Consider the following 17,205-nt stretch of genomic DNA (forward strand, 5'->3'; position numbering starts at 1 on the left):
CTTTCTATAACTTTTGGACTTCTATATATACTCACAGGTTCCATGAAAGATCATACTTAAAATCACTCAAGCATGTGCCAACCATATGAGTTCTTTCACAGTTGGTAAGAATGTACAGCCATCACTATGATGGGCTAATATTTAATTGCTTCCTTACTAAAAATCTGATTTGAGCTCATCACTTCATGCTCTAGTGTTACTGGGGATCAAACTAATAGTTTTTTTTAAAAACTGTGAGCCGCACTATTTCCACAAGTTTCCTCTGAGCAAAATCTGTGCCCTTATACATGCTGGAAGTGAGATAACAAGGCACAGAACTGGCAATTACTCCAGTATCACAGAGGTATGGTGCACTGGAGACCATGTGGGATACTATGTATTACTGTCTATTGTGAAAGGCAGTAAATCCACAAGGCCAGACCAATAGTAATGCTAAAACTAAATCAAATTTATTTACAAGTATTATACAGAAGCAGAAAGACACAGCAAGAAACGAGTTCAATACTTGACTTACACAATATATAAATGTTTGCAAAGCCCAAAGTCCTTGTAGTTCTTTTCAGTAGTATTCACCGAGTATCAGTGAGACATTACATGGGACATTGACAATTGCACAAAGCCTACTCGTCGCTTCTTCTGGCTGAGGTAATGTCTGACTTGATTGATGTTAAAGCAGGTCCATTTGATAATCAAATTCTTCTCAACGGTCAACCACTTCTAAGTAAATACGGTGTGAACAGTAGACCCTAGCCATCAGATGGTCCAATTTCCTTTGGATACTCTTAATTCTCTTAGAACAAAACTCCATTAATGGCACAGCCATGTAGAGGAGAACAAAGTGTATACTTGCCAGCAATGGAAACTACTCCTCCGATTGAAAGGTCAACTCCAATGATTGGCAGATACCCACTGTCCTTTAAAAGGACCAATAGTTTGATTAGCTGCTAAAACCAAGCTTCTGTATTCTGTAAGCAGCTGGGCTCGGGTCTCCAATTTGAAATTTAATAGGAAGACTGTGACCTTAATTGTAATTTCTAAAATACATTAACCCTGGCTATCTACAGTCATATAAAAATAGAATACAGAAATCGTATTGTCAGGTAGTCACACTTTTGGAAAGTGAAAGTTTACAAATAACACAATCATACTCATGCTCACCTTCGAGTTGAAATTGACTGCAGAATAATTGGATACATTCAGTAATTATGGAAAATAGCTGTTTAGACAATGAGAATTTTTCAAAACTCACATACAACTTATCAGTGTTCAAATCTAATGATATCCAACGGAAACAAAAAGTGTTAATTTCCATGAAATGTAGTTATCCTCATTTGTGGAAGCACCATTTAGTATGTTAGAAAATAAATTGAATAAAACAAAAAAAATCAAATCAGAATTCAGGAAACTGTTGATTAAGGGCAGTTATACTATTACTTTGGAGTTACGATAGAAACAGTTTGATATTCACAACGTAACAGTGACTGTAATTTGATCTGGCCTTGTGTTTCAGTGACGTATCAAGCAGTCTTGAAGATGTGCTCGGGGAGGGGGGGTCCTGTCAGATCTCCGATATAACCGAAACAGAAGGGGTTTCAAGAAAGTTTTGAGAACGTGAACCTTTTCAGTGCGTTTAAACTTTACCGACTGGGAGTGGAGCTCTGCTCATGAATGCAAGCATGCACAATCATAGCTCTCCTCTAGAGATGGATTTGTAGCCAAGCAGTAGAAATAAATGGCTGGAGGCTACAAGCCACCATGGTGATTTACTGATCCATGACCCAACTCCCTGTGGTACAATAAAGTGTTAGAATGGCCAAATATTTGAATTTGATACATTTTCTAGAATACAGCAAAACGCTTCACCAGTACAATGTCCTATAGGTTTCCTTGATGGTACAAAACAGCTATACTTCCACAAGCAAATATTATAGTTCAAAAGATTTTGCTTTGCTTTAGAATGGCACGGATTCAATCGCTATTTGTCTGCATTTCATTCAAGGCTATCTGTGGGGATGTTAGAATTGGACTGAGTATCTTGAGCTTGGGGAGGGCGATGCAACAGGAGCCGAGGCCCCTGCTCATTACACTCCAGCTACTAGTGTGCATGTGGCTGCAGCGCAAGAACAGGCTTGGCTGTGACAGCTGTTACATTCCGATAGCTCACCATATCTACTGCTCTAGGCTCACGAGGCAATAGACATAGATACCAGCCAGCCATTGCCGACTATGGGACCATGCTTAAACATAAGTCAGCATCGACACAACCAGGGCAGGGAAACTTGCTCCTGCTGCTTTCATCTAGCTCTTCAAGTTTTTTTTTTTTTTTTTAAAAAAAAGAGTATGCACAGTTACTTTGCACTCATTTGAATCACACTGCTGCAGCTCCAAGTCAATTCTACCACCAGAAAATAATTACCCAATTGCCATTGCCTCCTTCTGACATTGCACACATTTGATTCATATTTTTATTTTCAGTTTTCTGAAAAGAAAAGTTACGCTAGCAACTGCTCTGGTGCTCAAAGCCAAGATTTCTATGAAGAATACCAAGAATAAAAACTGCACTATTGCATTTGTATTTCGGGCCCCTAATTGTCTGAAGATTCAGTAACACAGCCAGTCGCACAAAGGTACTATAAAGAGTTAGTGAGGAAAACTGTAGTGCTTAAAGCTGAATCCCTCAAAGCACTATACAGTACAACAAAAAACATTTGGCAAAGGATACCATTTCTAAGAAACTAACATTACCACTTTAAAATACAATCCTCTTAAAATATTTGTATCCACGTGAAATGCATCCAACGGTTGTGCCAGCAGCATTACTGGTCCGCATTTGCATATAGTTCCTACAGTGCATACAATCTGCAAGCCTTACTACCTGAAGGTGCATTCACATATAAAAGTGATGAGAAATACTTCAGCTAAATGGAGGGGGCAGGGGTTGAGAAGAGAATATTTTGACCAGAGTCCCATATTTATTTCAAGGCACAGATAGTTCCCTACTATAGATTTTTGTAAAACAATCAGTAGTTTTCCTTTATAACTTTATTTAAACAAAGTTAAGACAGTGAATAAACTAACATAAATACAGCACAATTACCATCCTGTGTTTCATGTACGCTCAGAGTTAAGCATAAATGTATTTTCTAATTAAACTTGTAGTCAGCATTGAAGTGCATATAGGCTTTTTCCATTCAGTATACATACTATAAAATCAGAAACCGCATACACTTGTTTAAGTACATAAATAATCAATGAGATGGAGCAGCAAACAAGCTAGGATGCCAACACATGGGGCCTTCTGGTGAATGGAATGAAGCAGTGATTAGCATACATTCTGTTACTGATGGCCTGTTTGTGACACTGCCAGGTTAGAAAATCGTGCTGCAGAGAAAGGCCACATACACAAAGGAAGAAATGCAAAATTGAAACATGCATGTAATATTGGAAAAGCACAGCCCTCCAATATCTCTACTTGTTTTTTTAAATAAGCCCGACACTTAACTAAGATTAAAATGGCTGTAAAATGGACTTGCTTCTAAATTATGCAGTAATTTTCCAATCACAGAATATTTAACAAAAAGTGGAAGAACTTTTCAGTCAGTTCTCAGCTTCTATTGTTTGTGCATGCATGATTTAAAGATCTCTGCAAGTACAATGCTCCAAATCCCCAGAATGAACTACAAAGCTCAGCTTATCCTCTCCGCTGTTTAATTAGGTTCACGTGGTTTAAAAGAAAAAAATGTAATGTAAGTAGCAGTTCAAATCTTCTGGATCTTCTCTCCAACTACAACAGGATTTTCCTTCCTTATTTTTTCAGCAGCGTCAGCTTTGTAATCATAAGGACAACTGTGCTTATCAGAATAACGGTGTAATCCACAGAACAGGTTTCCACATCTGCAATCAAATCCTGGAAACAAAAACAGAGTTAGACCGTGCATCTATAACTCTAGACTTAGGAAATGGGAGAGCAGACACTGCCCCACCCACTTGCCTCGCTTTCGACATGTAGTTTACATGTGTCTGTACTCCTCTCTCTCCCTCCTCGCATGGTGTACTTCCCAGGTTTCTCAGCAAATATTTAAGAGTGACTCTTATTTATTCAGTGCCTCCTTATGTCCTGGGGCACCCCAAGCAGTGAATGACATCTGAAGGGCACTTATGTGTCAATCAATCTGTAAGATGTCACAAACAAATGAGATGGTTGACGAGTTTTCTCGTGGGGTTATTTGAGGGAGGAATGTTAACTTAGGCGCCTAGTGAACTGTCTGCTCCTTGAATAGTCCCATGGGAACTTTCGCACCCACCTAAACAGACAAGGACTCGGTTTTAATGCCTCATCTGATAAATAGCAGTGTGATGTAACAATCCTTCAGTACTGTATCAGGTTTTACTGGTCTTTAAGAGAAGGTGTCTCCAATTGGATGACTTACAGTCCTGAAGTTACATTATGGTAGCAGAAGCCATGCTCGGAGAGAGGATATCTCTAAACACTGATTAAAGTAACACTGGAGAGAAACAAAACATTACTAAGAATGCTGCATTACTCGAAGGTGGATTGTATTCCAATTGTTGCAGAGCTATTCCCAGTTGTATCTGACAAAAAGCACACTGAATTCCACCTATTGTACTAGTTTAAAAAACACAAAAACTGCAACTTTTAAATAACAAACAGTTCCAATGTACTTGAAGAGCAAACTGGAAGACACTGATCAGGGTGAGAGAATGTTACAGAAATTGGCCTGAAATGCAAAGAGGCAGGTTTTGGTATTTTTGAAAGGGGAGAGGTATAGGAAGAGAATTCCAGGAGCCGGGAAATGGTGCCCGAAAGTTTGGCAATCGACAATGGAGCAGGGGAAGGGGTTGATAAGAAATTTAGCGCGGGGTAAAATATTGAGCAGGGTTGGACGGCTGGAGGGTACAAGCTAGACTGTAGGGCTGGAGAAGATTGCAGACATAGGGTGGTGTGAAGTCATGGAGGCCTTTGGAAATGAAAATGAGGACTTGGACTTTGATGCATTAAGGAAAGGGAAACCAGAGATCAGCAAGGACAGGGTGACACTCGTCCAGAATTGTGCCCCTTGGGTATTCTGCACTGAGATGAGAAAAAGTGGAGGGCAGAGAAACGCAAGACAAAGAACAAAAAGGGCCACTGTACAACAAAATTCTAAAAGGACAAAGGGTGTCAAAAAAACAAGCCTGAAGGCTTTGTGTCTTAATGCAAGGAGTATCCGTAATAAGGTGGATGAATTAACTGTGCAAATAGATGTTAACAAATATGATGTGATTGGGATTACGGAGACGTGGCTCCAGGATGATCAGGGCTGGGAACTCAACATCCAGGGCTATTCAACATTCAGGAAGGATAGAATAAAAGGAAAAGGAGGTGGGGTAGCATTGCTGGTTAAAGAGATTAATACAATAACTAGGAATGACATTAGCTTGAATGATGTGGAATCTATATGGGTAGAGCTGCAGAACACCAAAGGGCAAAAAACATTAGTGGGAGTTGTGTACAGACCTCCAAACAGTAGTAGTGATGTTGGGGAGGGCATCAAACATGAAATTAGGAGTGCGTGCAATAAAGGTGCAGCAGTTATAATGGGTGACTATAATATGCACATAGATTGGGCTAACCAAACTGGAAGCAATACGGTGGAAGAGGATTTCCTGGAGTACATAAGGGATGGTTTTCTGGACCAATATGTCGAGGAGCCAACTAGGGGAGAGGCCATCTTAGACTGAGTGTTGTGTAATGAGAGGGGATTAATTAGCAGTCTCATTGTGCGAGGCTCCTTGGGGAAGAGTGACCATAATATGGTGGAATTCTGCATTAGGATGGAGAATGAAACAGTTAATTCAGAGACCATGGTCCAGAACTTAAAGAAGGCTAACTTTGAAGGTATGAGGCATGAATTGGCTAGGATTGATTGGCGAATGATACTTGAGGGGTTGACTGTGGATGGGCAATGGCAGACATTTAGAGACCGCATGGATGAACTACAACAATTGTACATTCCTGTCTGGCATAAAAATAAAAAAGCGAAGATGGCTCAACCGTGGCTATCAAGGGAAATCAGGGATAGTATTAAAGCCAAGGAAGTGGCATACAAATTGGCCAGAAATAGCAGCGAACCCGGAGACTGGGAGAAATTTAGAACACAGCAGAGGAGGACGAAGGGTTTGATTCGGGCAGGGAAAATAGAGTACGAGAAGAAGCTTGCAGGGAACATTAAGACGGATTGCAAAAGTTTCTATAGATATGTAAAGAGAAAAAGGTTAGTAAAGACAAATGTAGGTTCCCTGCAGTCAGAATCAGGGGAAGTCATAACGGGGAACAAAGAAATGGCGGACCAATTGAACAAGTACTTTGGTTCGGTATTCACGAAGGAGGACACTAACAACATTCCGGATATAAGAAGGGTCAGAGGGTCTAGTAAGGAGGAGGAACTGAGGGAAATCCTTATTAGTCGGGAAATTGTGTTGGGGAAATTGATGGGATTGAAGGCCGATAAATCTCCAGGGCCTAATGGACTGCATCCCAGAGTACTTAAGGAGGTGGCCTTGGAAATAGCGGATGCATTGAGAGTCATTTTCCAACATTCCATTGACTCTGGATCAGTTCCTATCAAGTGGAGGGTAGCCAATGTAACCCCACTTTTTAAAAAAGGAGGGAGAGAAAACAGGGAATTATAGACCGGTCAGCCTGACATCGGTAGTGGGTAAGATGATGGAATCAATTATTAAGGATGTCATAGCAGCGCATTTGGAAAGAGGTGACATGATAGGTCCAAGTCAGCATGGATTTGTGAAAGGGAAATCATGCTTGACAAATCTTCTGGAATTTTTTGAGGATGTTTCCAGTAGAGTGGACAAGGGAAAACCATTTGATGTGGTATATTTGGACTTTCAGAAGGCTTTCGACAAGGTTCCACACAAGAGATTAATGTGCAAAGTTAAAGCACATGGGATTGGGGGTAGTGTGCTGACATGGATTGAGAAATGGTTGTCAGACAGGAAGCAAAGAGTGGGAGTAAATGGGTACTTTTCAGAATGGCAGGCAAATACTAGTGGGGTACCGCAAGGTTCTGTGCTGGGGCCCCAGCTGTTTACATTGTACATTAATGATTTAGACGAGGGGATTAAATGTAGTATCTCCAAATTTGCGGATGACACTAAGTTAGATGGCAGTGTGAGCTGCGAGGAGGATGCTATGAGGCTGCAGAGCGACTTGGATAGGTTAGGTGAGTGGGCAAATGCATGGCAGATGAAGTATAATGTGGATAAATGTGAGGTTGTCCACTTTGGTGGTAAAAACAGAGAGACAGACTATTATCTGAATGGTGACAGATTAGGAAAAGGGGAGGTGCAACGAGACCTGGGTGTCATGGTACATCAGTCATTGAAGGTTGGTATGCAGGTACAGCAGGCGGTTAAGAAAGCAAATGGCATGTTGGCCTTTATAGCGAGGGGATTTGAATACAGGGGCAGGGAGGTGTTGCTACAGTTGTACAGGGCCTTGGTGAGGCCACACCTGGAGTATTGTGTACAGTTTTGGTCTCCTAACCTGAGGAAGGACATTCTTGCTATTGAGGGAGTGCAGCGAAGGTTCACCAGACTGATTCCCGGGATGGCGGGACTGACCTATCAAGAAAGGCTGAATCAACTGGGCTTGTATTCACTGGAGTTCAGAAGAATGAGAGGGGACCTTATAGAAACGTTTAAAATTCTGATGGGTTTAGACAGGTTAGATGCAGGAAGAATGTTCACAATGTTGGGGAAGTCCAGAACCAGGGGTCACAGTCTAAGGATAAGGGGTAAGCCATTTAGGACCGAGATGAGGAGAAACTTCTTCACCCAAAGAGTGGTGAACCTGTGGAATTCTCTACCACAGAAAGTTGTTGAGGCCAATTCACTAAATATATTCAAAAAGGAGTTAGATGTAGTCCTTACTACTAAGGGGATCAAGCGGTATGGCAAGAAAGCAGGAATGGGGTACTGAAGTTGCATGTTCAGCCATGAACTCACTGAATGGCGGTGCAGGCTAGAAGGGCCGAATGGCCTACTCCTGCACCTATTTTCTATGTTTCTATGAGCCAGAGTTTACGTAGGGTGAACTGTGGCAGTTGACATTGGGGAAACCAAGCACTGTGGAGGGGGGGGGGCGGGTGAAGGTGTAGATGAAAATTTCAGTGGCTGTGAAGGAAAAGTGGGAGTTTAGGTGGCAATATTACCAGCATGAAAGTAGGCAGCCATGTGGCTGTGGGACTTGATGTTCAGCTCAGGGTGAAACAGGACACGGAGGTTGTGAGTTCAGCCCGGAAGGGGGATGGAATCAGTGCCTGAGGTGCAAAGTTATTGGCAGGAGCTGAAAAGGATCTTGATGACATGAAGCTGGAAGGTGGTTCTGGCCAATCAATTACTTGATACAAACAGGCAGTCAGCCAAGGTTGGGCGGGAAAGGTAAAATTAGGTGTCATTAGCATTATGGAAACTGATCCTATATTTCCAGATGATACTGCCTCAGGACAGCATGTAGACGAGAAGGATGGGCCACTCTAGAGGCAACTATCCCATCAAACATCCCCAGGACAAATACAGCATGGGTTAGACACAGAGTAAAGCTCTCTCTACAGTGTCCCATCAAACACTCCCAGGTCAGGTACAGCACGTGTTAGATACACTGTCCCATCACTCGCAAGATAGGTACAGCACGGTTTAGATACAGAGTAAAGCTGCCTCTACACTTCTCGGGGAAAGGAAAGCCACTGAAGAAGTATTAACTGTGTTGGGACAGGTAAGAATGGAATTGAGATAGAGTGGAGCCAGCAATGACCATAAAGGAAGGAGGATGAAATGATCAACTATCAAGCCCATGGGAGGACAAGGTGTGACAGTGCACAGTTGCAGTCATGCACCATATAGTTTTACTTTGACCAGGGCTGTCTCAGTTTTATGGGCCAGAGATGGGGAAGAGAAACAATCAGCACAAAAGAGTGGACTTTATGATACAGCAGCACTGGGCTGAGGAGATAGTTGGACGGTAAGGAGGAGGTTGAGGGGGCAAATGGTGGATCTCTTGGATGAGAGCAGCGAGTACTCAGGAGGGAAGAGAGGGAATTGCAGGCGGGATAGCCATATGGACATCCCCAATTTTGGAATTGAAATTGATGAGCCTCTCTCAGTTGATGCAGGAGGCAAGAATGGAAAGCAGAAGGTTGAAGGAGCAGTCGGTGGTGGAGAGTTTGGGGTTGTCCTTGTTTTTCTGGCCGATGCTGGAGTAGTGAGACAGCCAAAGAGGGAGGAGTGAGTTAATTAGTTTCATATACTTCAGCACTATTTTCATGCAAGCTTGCAGTGCACATAACTCAAACGCATCGCTTATCAAATTGTTCTGTAATCTAAAAGTTATAATGTGCCAGGCACAGTTACTGCACCAACGAGGTGGGCCATGGACTGAATCATCTCTGCGAATCCCAAGTTTTTAATCTCATGGAAAGCTTGGACCAGTGCCAGACCCAGCCCCTCAAAAGAAAGGGGAGGGGGACACCAGGCTACTCTAGTGCACTGCCATGTGCTAATAGTAGCATTAATAAGGTAACACCTCCGCCTTGCCGCACTGGCTAAGGTACAGGTCACCAGGAGATCAAAAGAAAAGAAAGCAAGCGCCATTCTGAAGTAAAATTGAAATTAAAATACTAGCAAAGGGTTTGCGTCTTGATCCTAACTCGAGCAGACATACAACAGTAAAGTAATAGGAAGGTGAATCAAACATATGAAAAATGCAAGTCACCAGTAGTGCGATCACCACCTCGGTATTCCAGCACGAGTGCACACCCGCTCAGTCTCTTGGGGTGTCTGCCTCATATGTACATGCCCGACTGCACTGACCTGTAAGTCCCACTTTCTTTCGGCAAGTAAAACAACGATTCTTCTTCTGCTTGGGTTTTTCAGGGGACTTGTCCTGCCCATCAGAAGAAGTCTGTGCAATTTCTTCAGACGTGGAAGCTTTAACAGACAATTATGAACTCGATTAATCATCAAAAAACTGTACATGGGTCATATGCAGCATTTCCATGGGGGAAAGGAGGGAGGTGGGGGAAAGAGGGGTCGGAAAACCCGCCACAGTATTATTTGCGCACAGAGATGAAAGTTTTACCTAGATCTGTGTATGCCTCCTCTATTTTTCTCTTAGTCCTCCGTGAAACCTCTTCCAGCGGTATGCAGTCATCTGCCTCACTTTCTGTGCTAGCATCATAGCTGTACCCTGTGTCTGTGTTCTTGGACGAGCTGGAGTAATCTGAACTATCCATGGAACAGTCTTCGCCATTATTCCCCACTAATGATCTGTCACAACTGTCCAGCGGTGCTTTCTCTAACTCTGGATGCCCACCCAAATCTGCCACAAGAATCAAGACCATTTGAAATTCAGGCACTTTTTTCCAATTCCATTGTATCATTTTAATCTGTCTGGAGGTTTTTTTTTTAAACTAATGGGCTTTTGCTATTATTTGCAGCAAGTGCAAAAAATGTATATATTTCAGGCAAGTAGAAATTTTAATTTTCAGAAGTTAACCTAAAATTTGTAGACACAATTATGTTTTATTTTATTTCCCCCCTGAAGGTGCCAGCTCTTTCTTGGCAGTGAAATTTCTTTGAGCGAAATTTCAAGGCCTTGCCCAAAAGGCTATTCTTCATGGGTGAGCCTACGCAATGAGTATAAGCAGGCTATTCAACCATAGAGGGCATCACAGCCAAACCTGACTGCCTTCCCTTGACATGCACGTAGCAGACATTCCCACGAGGGCAAGTTGATGGTATACAGGAGCAGGAACCCTGGACGATTTTCCTCTCCGTAACTCAGGGATGGCAAGGCAAACTGTGGCAGCCCAGCCGCTGCAATAAGCCAACGCAAAGAGCGAGTATCACACCTCCGACCTTCAGGTCTGCATGGCTCGGCACTACACCTTGGGACGCAGAGTGTTTTAATGTGTAATTAGCTAATGTCCTGAATCACGCCACTTTGTTCAACACTGGTGCAAGGGAAAATGTGATTCACTTCCCAAAATCTAACGGCTCGAGGAGCAGCACCCGGAAAACCTGGCAGCGGATCACAAGAGGGAATTGGGAATGGACAGCATTATCAGCTGGAGTGGGGGCAGGTGGGTTTGAAAGAGAAACAGAGGGGGTTCAAAATGAATTTTTTTTAAAAATTAATAGAAATGCACAGGTTATTTTATTTCAAAATAAAATTACTATCAGATTTAGGGAGTTTTATTTGGGCTACATATGGAGCATAATATCCTCAGCATGGTTTCAATTTCAGTCACAAATAAAAGAGGGAGGGCAGTGGAGAAGAGAGAAAAGAGAGAGGCAAGTGGGGGTGGGGAGAGAGATGGACAAAGGAGAGGGAGAGAGACAAGGGAGAGGGAGAGGGGAAGGGAGGGAGGGACAGATAAGGGAGAGGGAGAGAGAGAGAGATAAGGGAGAGGGAGAGAGAGGGAGAGATGGAAAGGGGAGAAGAGAGAGGGAGGAAAAAGGGGAGGGTGGGGGGGAAGAGAGAGAGCGCGAGGAGGCAGCCGAAGGGGGAGGGGCTCGAGGGAGAGAGAGCGGGGGAGGGGCCAAGGGGGGAGGAGATGTGACTGAGGAACTGGCCTGACAGATTAGGTGTCTTACACTATAGTATTTACTCCCCATCTAAAAGCACCTCCGATCAAATCATCTCTTTTACAATGTTGACTGCAACACGGCTCCCTCTAACAAGTACCTACTGGGCAACATGTTGCTATATTTTGTGTTCAAACAGATCTCAAGGTGTGCCTTTTGTTTTCAGATGGCCTTTAAATGATATCTGGAAGGTGAATTACCCTGTAACTCTTTCTTAGGCATTTCTTGGTTATCTTCTGTATGGTCCCCATCATTTTGGGGATGTGTTACTGATTCTTGGGATAGTCGCAGCAACTGGTTGGACACAGATCTGTAAAAGGAAGCAAAACAGTTTAAAAAAAAATAAAATTCAGCAGGTATTAAAGCAGAACTGTAGAGTTTAGTCTATACTTTGCAAGTACAAAAACACTTTCTGCATCCCTGCAATACCAAAGTTTAGCTGTTTAAATCCTCAATAACAACTTGTATTTATATAGTGCCTTTAACACAATGAAATGTTCCACAGGAATATTATGAGATAAAAAATTTGACACTGAGCTGCAAAAGTAGAAATTAGCACAGGTGACCAAAAGCTTGGTCAAAGAGGTAGGTTTTAAGGAGCGTCTTAAAGGAGGAGAGGGGTGTAGAGGCAGAGGTTTAGGCTGGGAGTTCCAGAGCTTAGGGCCTAGGCATGGTCACCAATGGTTCAGCGATTATAATCAGGGATGCCCAAGAGGGCAGAATTAGAGGAGTGCAGATATCTCCGGGGGAGCAGGGGCTGGGGTTGTGGGGCTGGAGGAGATTACAGAGATAGGGAGGGGCGAAGCCATGGAGCGATTTGAAAATAAGGATGAGAATTTTGAAAGTGAGGCATTCTTAACCGGAAGCCAATGTTGGTCAGCGAGCACAGGGGTGATGGGTGAGTGGGACTTGGTGCGAATTAGGACATGGGCAGCCGAGTTTTGGATCGCCTCTAGTTTACGTAGGGTAGAATGTGGGCAGCCAGCCAGGAGTGCGTTGGAATAGTCAAGTCCAGAGGTAACAAACGCATGGATGGGGACTTCAGCATCAGAAGAACTGAGGCAAGGGCGAAGACGGGCGATGTTACGGAGGTGGAAATAGGCGGTCTTAGTTATGCCGTGGATGTGGTCGGAAGCTCATTTCAGGGTCAAATAGGACATCAAGGTTATGAACAGTCTAGTTCAGCCTCCGACAGAAGTTGGGAGAGAGGTCTCAGTATAGAATAGTATCTTTAGTAGCAGGGATCCATTCAGCCCCCTTTCCCGGTGCCAATTTTAATGTGCTCTTGGGCTATTTTACACAAGGCACATTTCCTGCTTTCTCTTCTACCGTTTTATATTATTTTCTCCCACATTCTTCTACATTATCCAGTACCTTTTTGAATGCTGCAATGAATTTAGCACTAATCAGCATTTGTGGTACTGCTTGAAAACAGGGTAGAATTTCCCTATTATCGTGCTTCGGCAATGCAGAGTTCTCAAGCACAGTTCAGACGCAGAGAGCAGTTACACCAGGTTTCCTTCGCCACTGCACCATCAGAATTCCTGCAGTAGATGCAAGCCCAACGTTGCTATTTAATGTGAAAGAGGGGCATGTTCTGACAACTCTTGCCTCAGATTCCTGATCATCCAACCCCTGGGGTCTCCACACATGGGTGTCTGAAGAAATACACCCAGTTAGCAAGGAACTTCTCCTGTCATCTGATAGGTGCAGTGCACAACAGGTACAGTATACCCGTTCGGTGCCCAAGCAGATGGCAGAGGCAAGGGAATCTACCCTAATTTCTAATAACTATCATTTATCTTGTGATGGACAGCTTGCCATCTTCTATTTACCCATCAACAGAAATCATCCAAGTTTACCGTGTCTATCACTTTGATCAGGTCTCACGAATGCCCCCTCAATCATCCTGTAGATCTACATTTGCCATGTCCAGAGTGACTATAGTCCTCCTTTAGAGAGAAGCCTCAGATTGCACAGCTTAAGGTATGGTTTAATAGTTTTGTCGTCATAGTAAATCCTCTTGATCTAAACTCTATGGGGGAGAAATTGGCCTGGTTTGCGCCTGCGGGGGATGGTAGTGGGGCGCTAAAGGGTTACCATCACACACGAATTTCCCTCATGGTTTTGTGCTCGCGCTAACACTTACTGCCTCGCTCTCTCGTGCCCCGTAGATTGTGACATCATCCGGCACGCAGTGTCCCGTTACCGCCCCGGATGCAATATTGGTTCCTGCTGCCTGCAGCATCGACGGACATTAACAACAGCAGCTGAAGGAGACGTGGTCACCTCAGCTGGCCGCTTGGGAAGCGATATTTAACGGCATTGGTGGTAAGGTAGGGCAAAATTTAATTATCTCCCTATTCTGGTGCCTCCTGTTTTTGCCCCTGTGAATGCTCAGCCCTGCACTCAGTGCAAGGGGCTGCTATGCGCGTAGCACAGGCCCCGTGGCCCCACAGAGAGAGCAGCAGGATTCATTCAACCCATCATTGGCCCTTCTCTTTAATCAAGCGAACGAGCCTGTACAACCGGCAGCGCTGCACTGAACATCGCTCAGTGCTCTGCTGTTACCGCCCCCTCACTCCCTTTAGCGCTCTAAGGGAAGTGGTAGCTCCTGATTTAGCGCTAAAGCAGAAGTTTCCAGCAACTGCAAATCTTTTTCACCTGGAAAGTTATCACCCCAAACGGGACACTATGTAATTTCTAGCCCTAAAATCCCATTTGCTTTACTTTTCTTTATTTAAAAAAATAATAAATCTATCCACCCATTTAAGAACGCATGTATCTGCACATGTTGAACTCTTTGAGAAAGTTAAGAACTTGTTCCCACACATTGTAACATGAGCTCCCCCCAGCCAGCTTGAGAAAGATCCACCCACGGCAACCCTTTGCTGTATTCCTTTCAGCTATCTCAATCTGTGCTACTATCTTCCCTTTTATGCCACAGGCCCCAATTCTCTACCAATTTCTTATTTGGCACTTGCTAACATTTCCGGAAGTCTATCCAAGCTTAAATCTACTGCATTACAATGTTCATATTTTGTTATTCTATCAGGCTAGTCAAACATGACCTCCCCATCACAAATCCCCATTGACCATCTCTGATCTGCTCAGCTACGTGTTGATTTATTTTATCTCCAATCATGCTCCACCAATGTTCCCACTACCGATACAAAGTCAATAATTGCTTGGTTTACCCAGTTATGAACTGAGGTATAACAGTTGTTGCCCTCAGTCCATCTAATGAATTCTTAAAGATCATGGTTAATCCCTCCTCTACTTCCTCACTAACCTGTGCTTATCACATGGTGCTGGCGACATCAATCTTTACTGCCCTCTGCCCTTTAAGAACCATTTCTTCATTAATTCATCTATTACCTCCACACTCGCTTGTAAATACCAAAGCAAAACATTCCTTAAGCCACTCTCCCATTTCCTGACAATTATCCCAACATGGTAATTTTTTGGTTCCATCCTTCCTTAATGATGTGTTTATAAAAATCGCTGCCTAGAAATTCCAGATCCTCTGCTCTGGGGAAATGCTGCAGGGTGGGGTTTCTGCCACCGTCACCTTGATCCCGTTCCAGATCCCAGGGCTGGGGTTATTTGAATATTGGAGGCAGGCATCAGTGTCTTTAACAGCGCTACTGGGGCACCCAACCCAGAGAGTCAACAGGAATTTGGAGTTGCTGAAGTTTCAAAACTTTGAAACTTTCTTCAAACTTCCTCCCTTGGCGCTCTGCCAATATGCCAAAGGCAGATCGATTGCTATGTAGGCACAGCTTTATGGGGTTCACCTTTGACCCTTGTACAATCAATACCTATGGGCATACAATTAGGAGCAACTGGTAGGAGTTCTGGGGAGCCAGGCAGTCTGTCAGTCCTGCCTCGAAGTGACATCCTGATGCAGGGACTGGGCAGGCAATGTACAGCACCCCCCCCCCCCCCCCACCTCGGCATTTATTAGTGGGGCAAGAATGGAATGGAATGGAAACCTTGTTCAAGGTGGGCTCTGCCTCAAATTCTTTACCCCAGCTTACACCAATTCCACACCAACAAAACAATTCCTGGGCTCTTAGCCATTTCCTTTTCAATTCAGTTTTTAAGATTAAGGCATTTTGTGCGACTTTCCTTTGTTCACAAGCTCTGTCTTATATTTTAAGCCTTTATTTTTAGTCTAATCTGCCTGTGATCACTGAAGCACAACCCTAGACACAGGCCCTTCTTTCCCCATTGGAGTGCTCCTAGACTGTGTGCTGCATCAATTTCATGCTTAAATATTTCCCAGTGTAACTAGGTTGCGCATACCTTCAGTTTATCTTGGCTAAATCCTCATCCATACCTCTAGTTTGCTACTCCTCCTTCAACTTTGTTTTTGACTCGCTTTCAAGTCAAATATCTGCTAATCACTTCTCTCATTTTCCCCACACCTTTATTGCTGACCTTCCCCAGTTTTTCCTTCAGAAGCAATTCCAGTTTGCATCTTTTCTGGTTATGTACTGATGCACAAAACAGTCGAATGCATGCTATAAAGCCCTCCCCATTTACTCTTCTCAGACGCGTTCTTCAATCGAAGAATAGTTGAAGTCCTCCATTGTTACGGTCCTATTTCCACACACCGAGTGTCTCCTTTGATTTCTTTAGAACAAATTGACAATCTGCAAAGGCCCAATATTGTAGCAGATCCCTTTTAATTCCTTAGCTCAACCCAAGGACTACCTGTACATTGCGTTTAATATCTTTCCTTTCTAATGGTGAAACCCCTTCCGCAATAAGTAGTGCAGCAACCCCTCTCTTTTTGCCTTGTCTATCGCTTCTAAATGTTATTAACTGGAGCGTTATGAAGTCAAGTTTCAGTTAAAGCAATGTTTTCTTCCCAATGGCAATTGTTTCTCATTCCCCAAGTTTATTCTGTACACGTATTACATTAGTGCGCCCACACTCAAACCCTTTTCCTTCATTGTAATTTGGACTGTTGCTCCTTCATCGTTACTCATTTTCTTATTGTTACCATTTTTTGCTCCTCTTTTGTCCCTCCCAACCCTATTGCAGGGGTTTGTGCCATTTCCCTCTTAACACTGCTACTTGACACAAGGGAGAAGGAACCAGAAGGTTACGCTGATGAGTTTGATTGGTCCAAGTCAGCATGGATTTATGAAAGGGAAATCATGCTTGACAAATCTTCTAGAATTTTTTTGAGGATGTAACTAGTAGAGTGGATAAGGGAGAACCAGTGGATGTGGTGTATTTGGACTTTCAAAAGGCTTTTGACAAGGTCTCACACAAGAGATTAGTGTGCAAAATTAAAGCACATGGTATTGGGGGTAATATATTGATGTGAATAGAGAACTGGTTGGCAGACAGGAAGCAAAGAGTGGGAATAAACTGGTCCTTTTCAGAATGGCAGGCAGAATGACTAGTGGGGTACTGGGACCCCAGCTATTTACAATATACATTAATGATTTAGATGAAGGAATTGAATGTAATATCTCCAAGTTTGCAGATGACACTAAGCTGGGTGGCAGTGTGAGCTGTGAGGAG

General features: G+C 43.4%; 1 protein-coding gene across 5 annotated transcripts in view; it reads right to left on the minus strand.

The window, feature by feature from the left end:
- Positions 1–427: 427 nt before the first annotated feature.
- zfand6 (zinc finger, AN1-type domain 6) overlaps positions 428–17,205 on the minus strand; it is a 79,147-nt gene continuing 62,369 nt past the window's right edge. For all 5 annotated transcript variants that reach the window (XM_070858699.1, XM_070858698.1, XM_070858695.1 and 2 more), the window contains 4 exons: positions 11,865–11,974; positions 10,157–10,396; positions 9,889–10,005; positions 428–3,907 (listed from right to left, as the gene is read on the minus strand). In XM_070858699.1, the coding sequence (XP_070714800.1) occupies positions 3,759–3,907; positions 9,889–10,005; positions 10,157–10,396; positions 11,865–11,974 (616 nt within the window). In that variant the 3' untranslated portion in view covers positions 428–3,758. The remainder of the gene's footprint in view (positions 3,908–9,888; positions 10,006–10,156; positions 10,397–11,864; positions 11,975–17,205) is intronic.

This window comes from Pristiophorus japonicus, chromosome 17, assembly GCF_044704955.1.
Source record: "Pristiophorus japonicus isolate sPriJap1 chromosome 17, sPriJap1.hap1, whole genome shotgun sequence".
NCBI classification, from domain to species: domain Eukaryota; kingdom Metazoa; phylum Chordata; class Chondrichthyes; family Pristiophoridae; genus Pristiophorus; species Pristiophorus japonicus.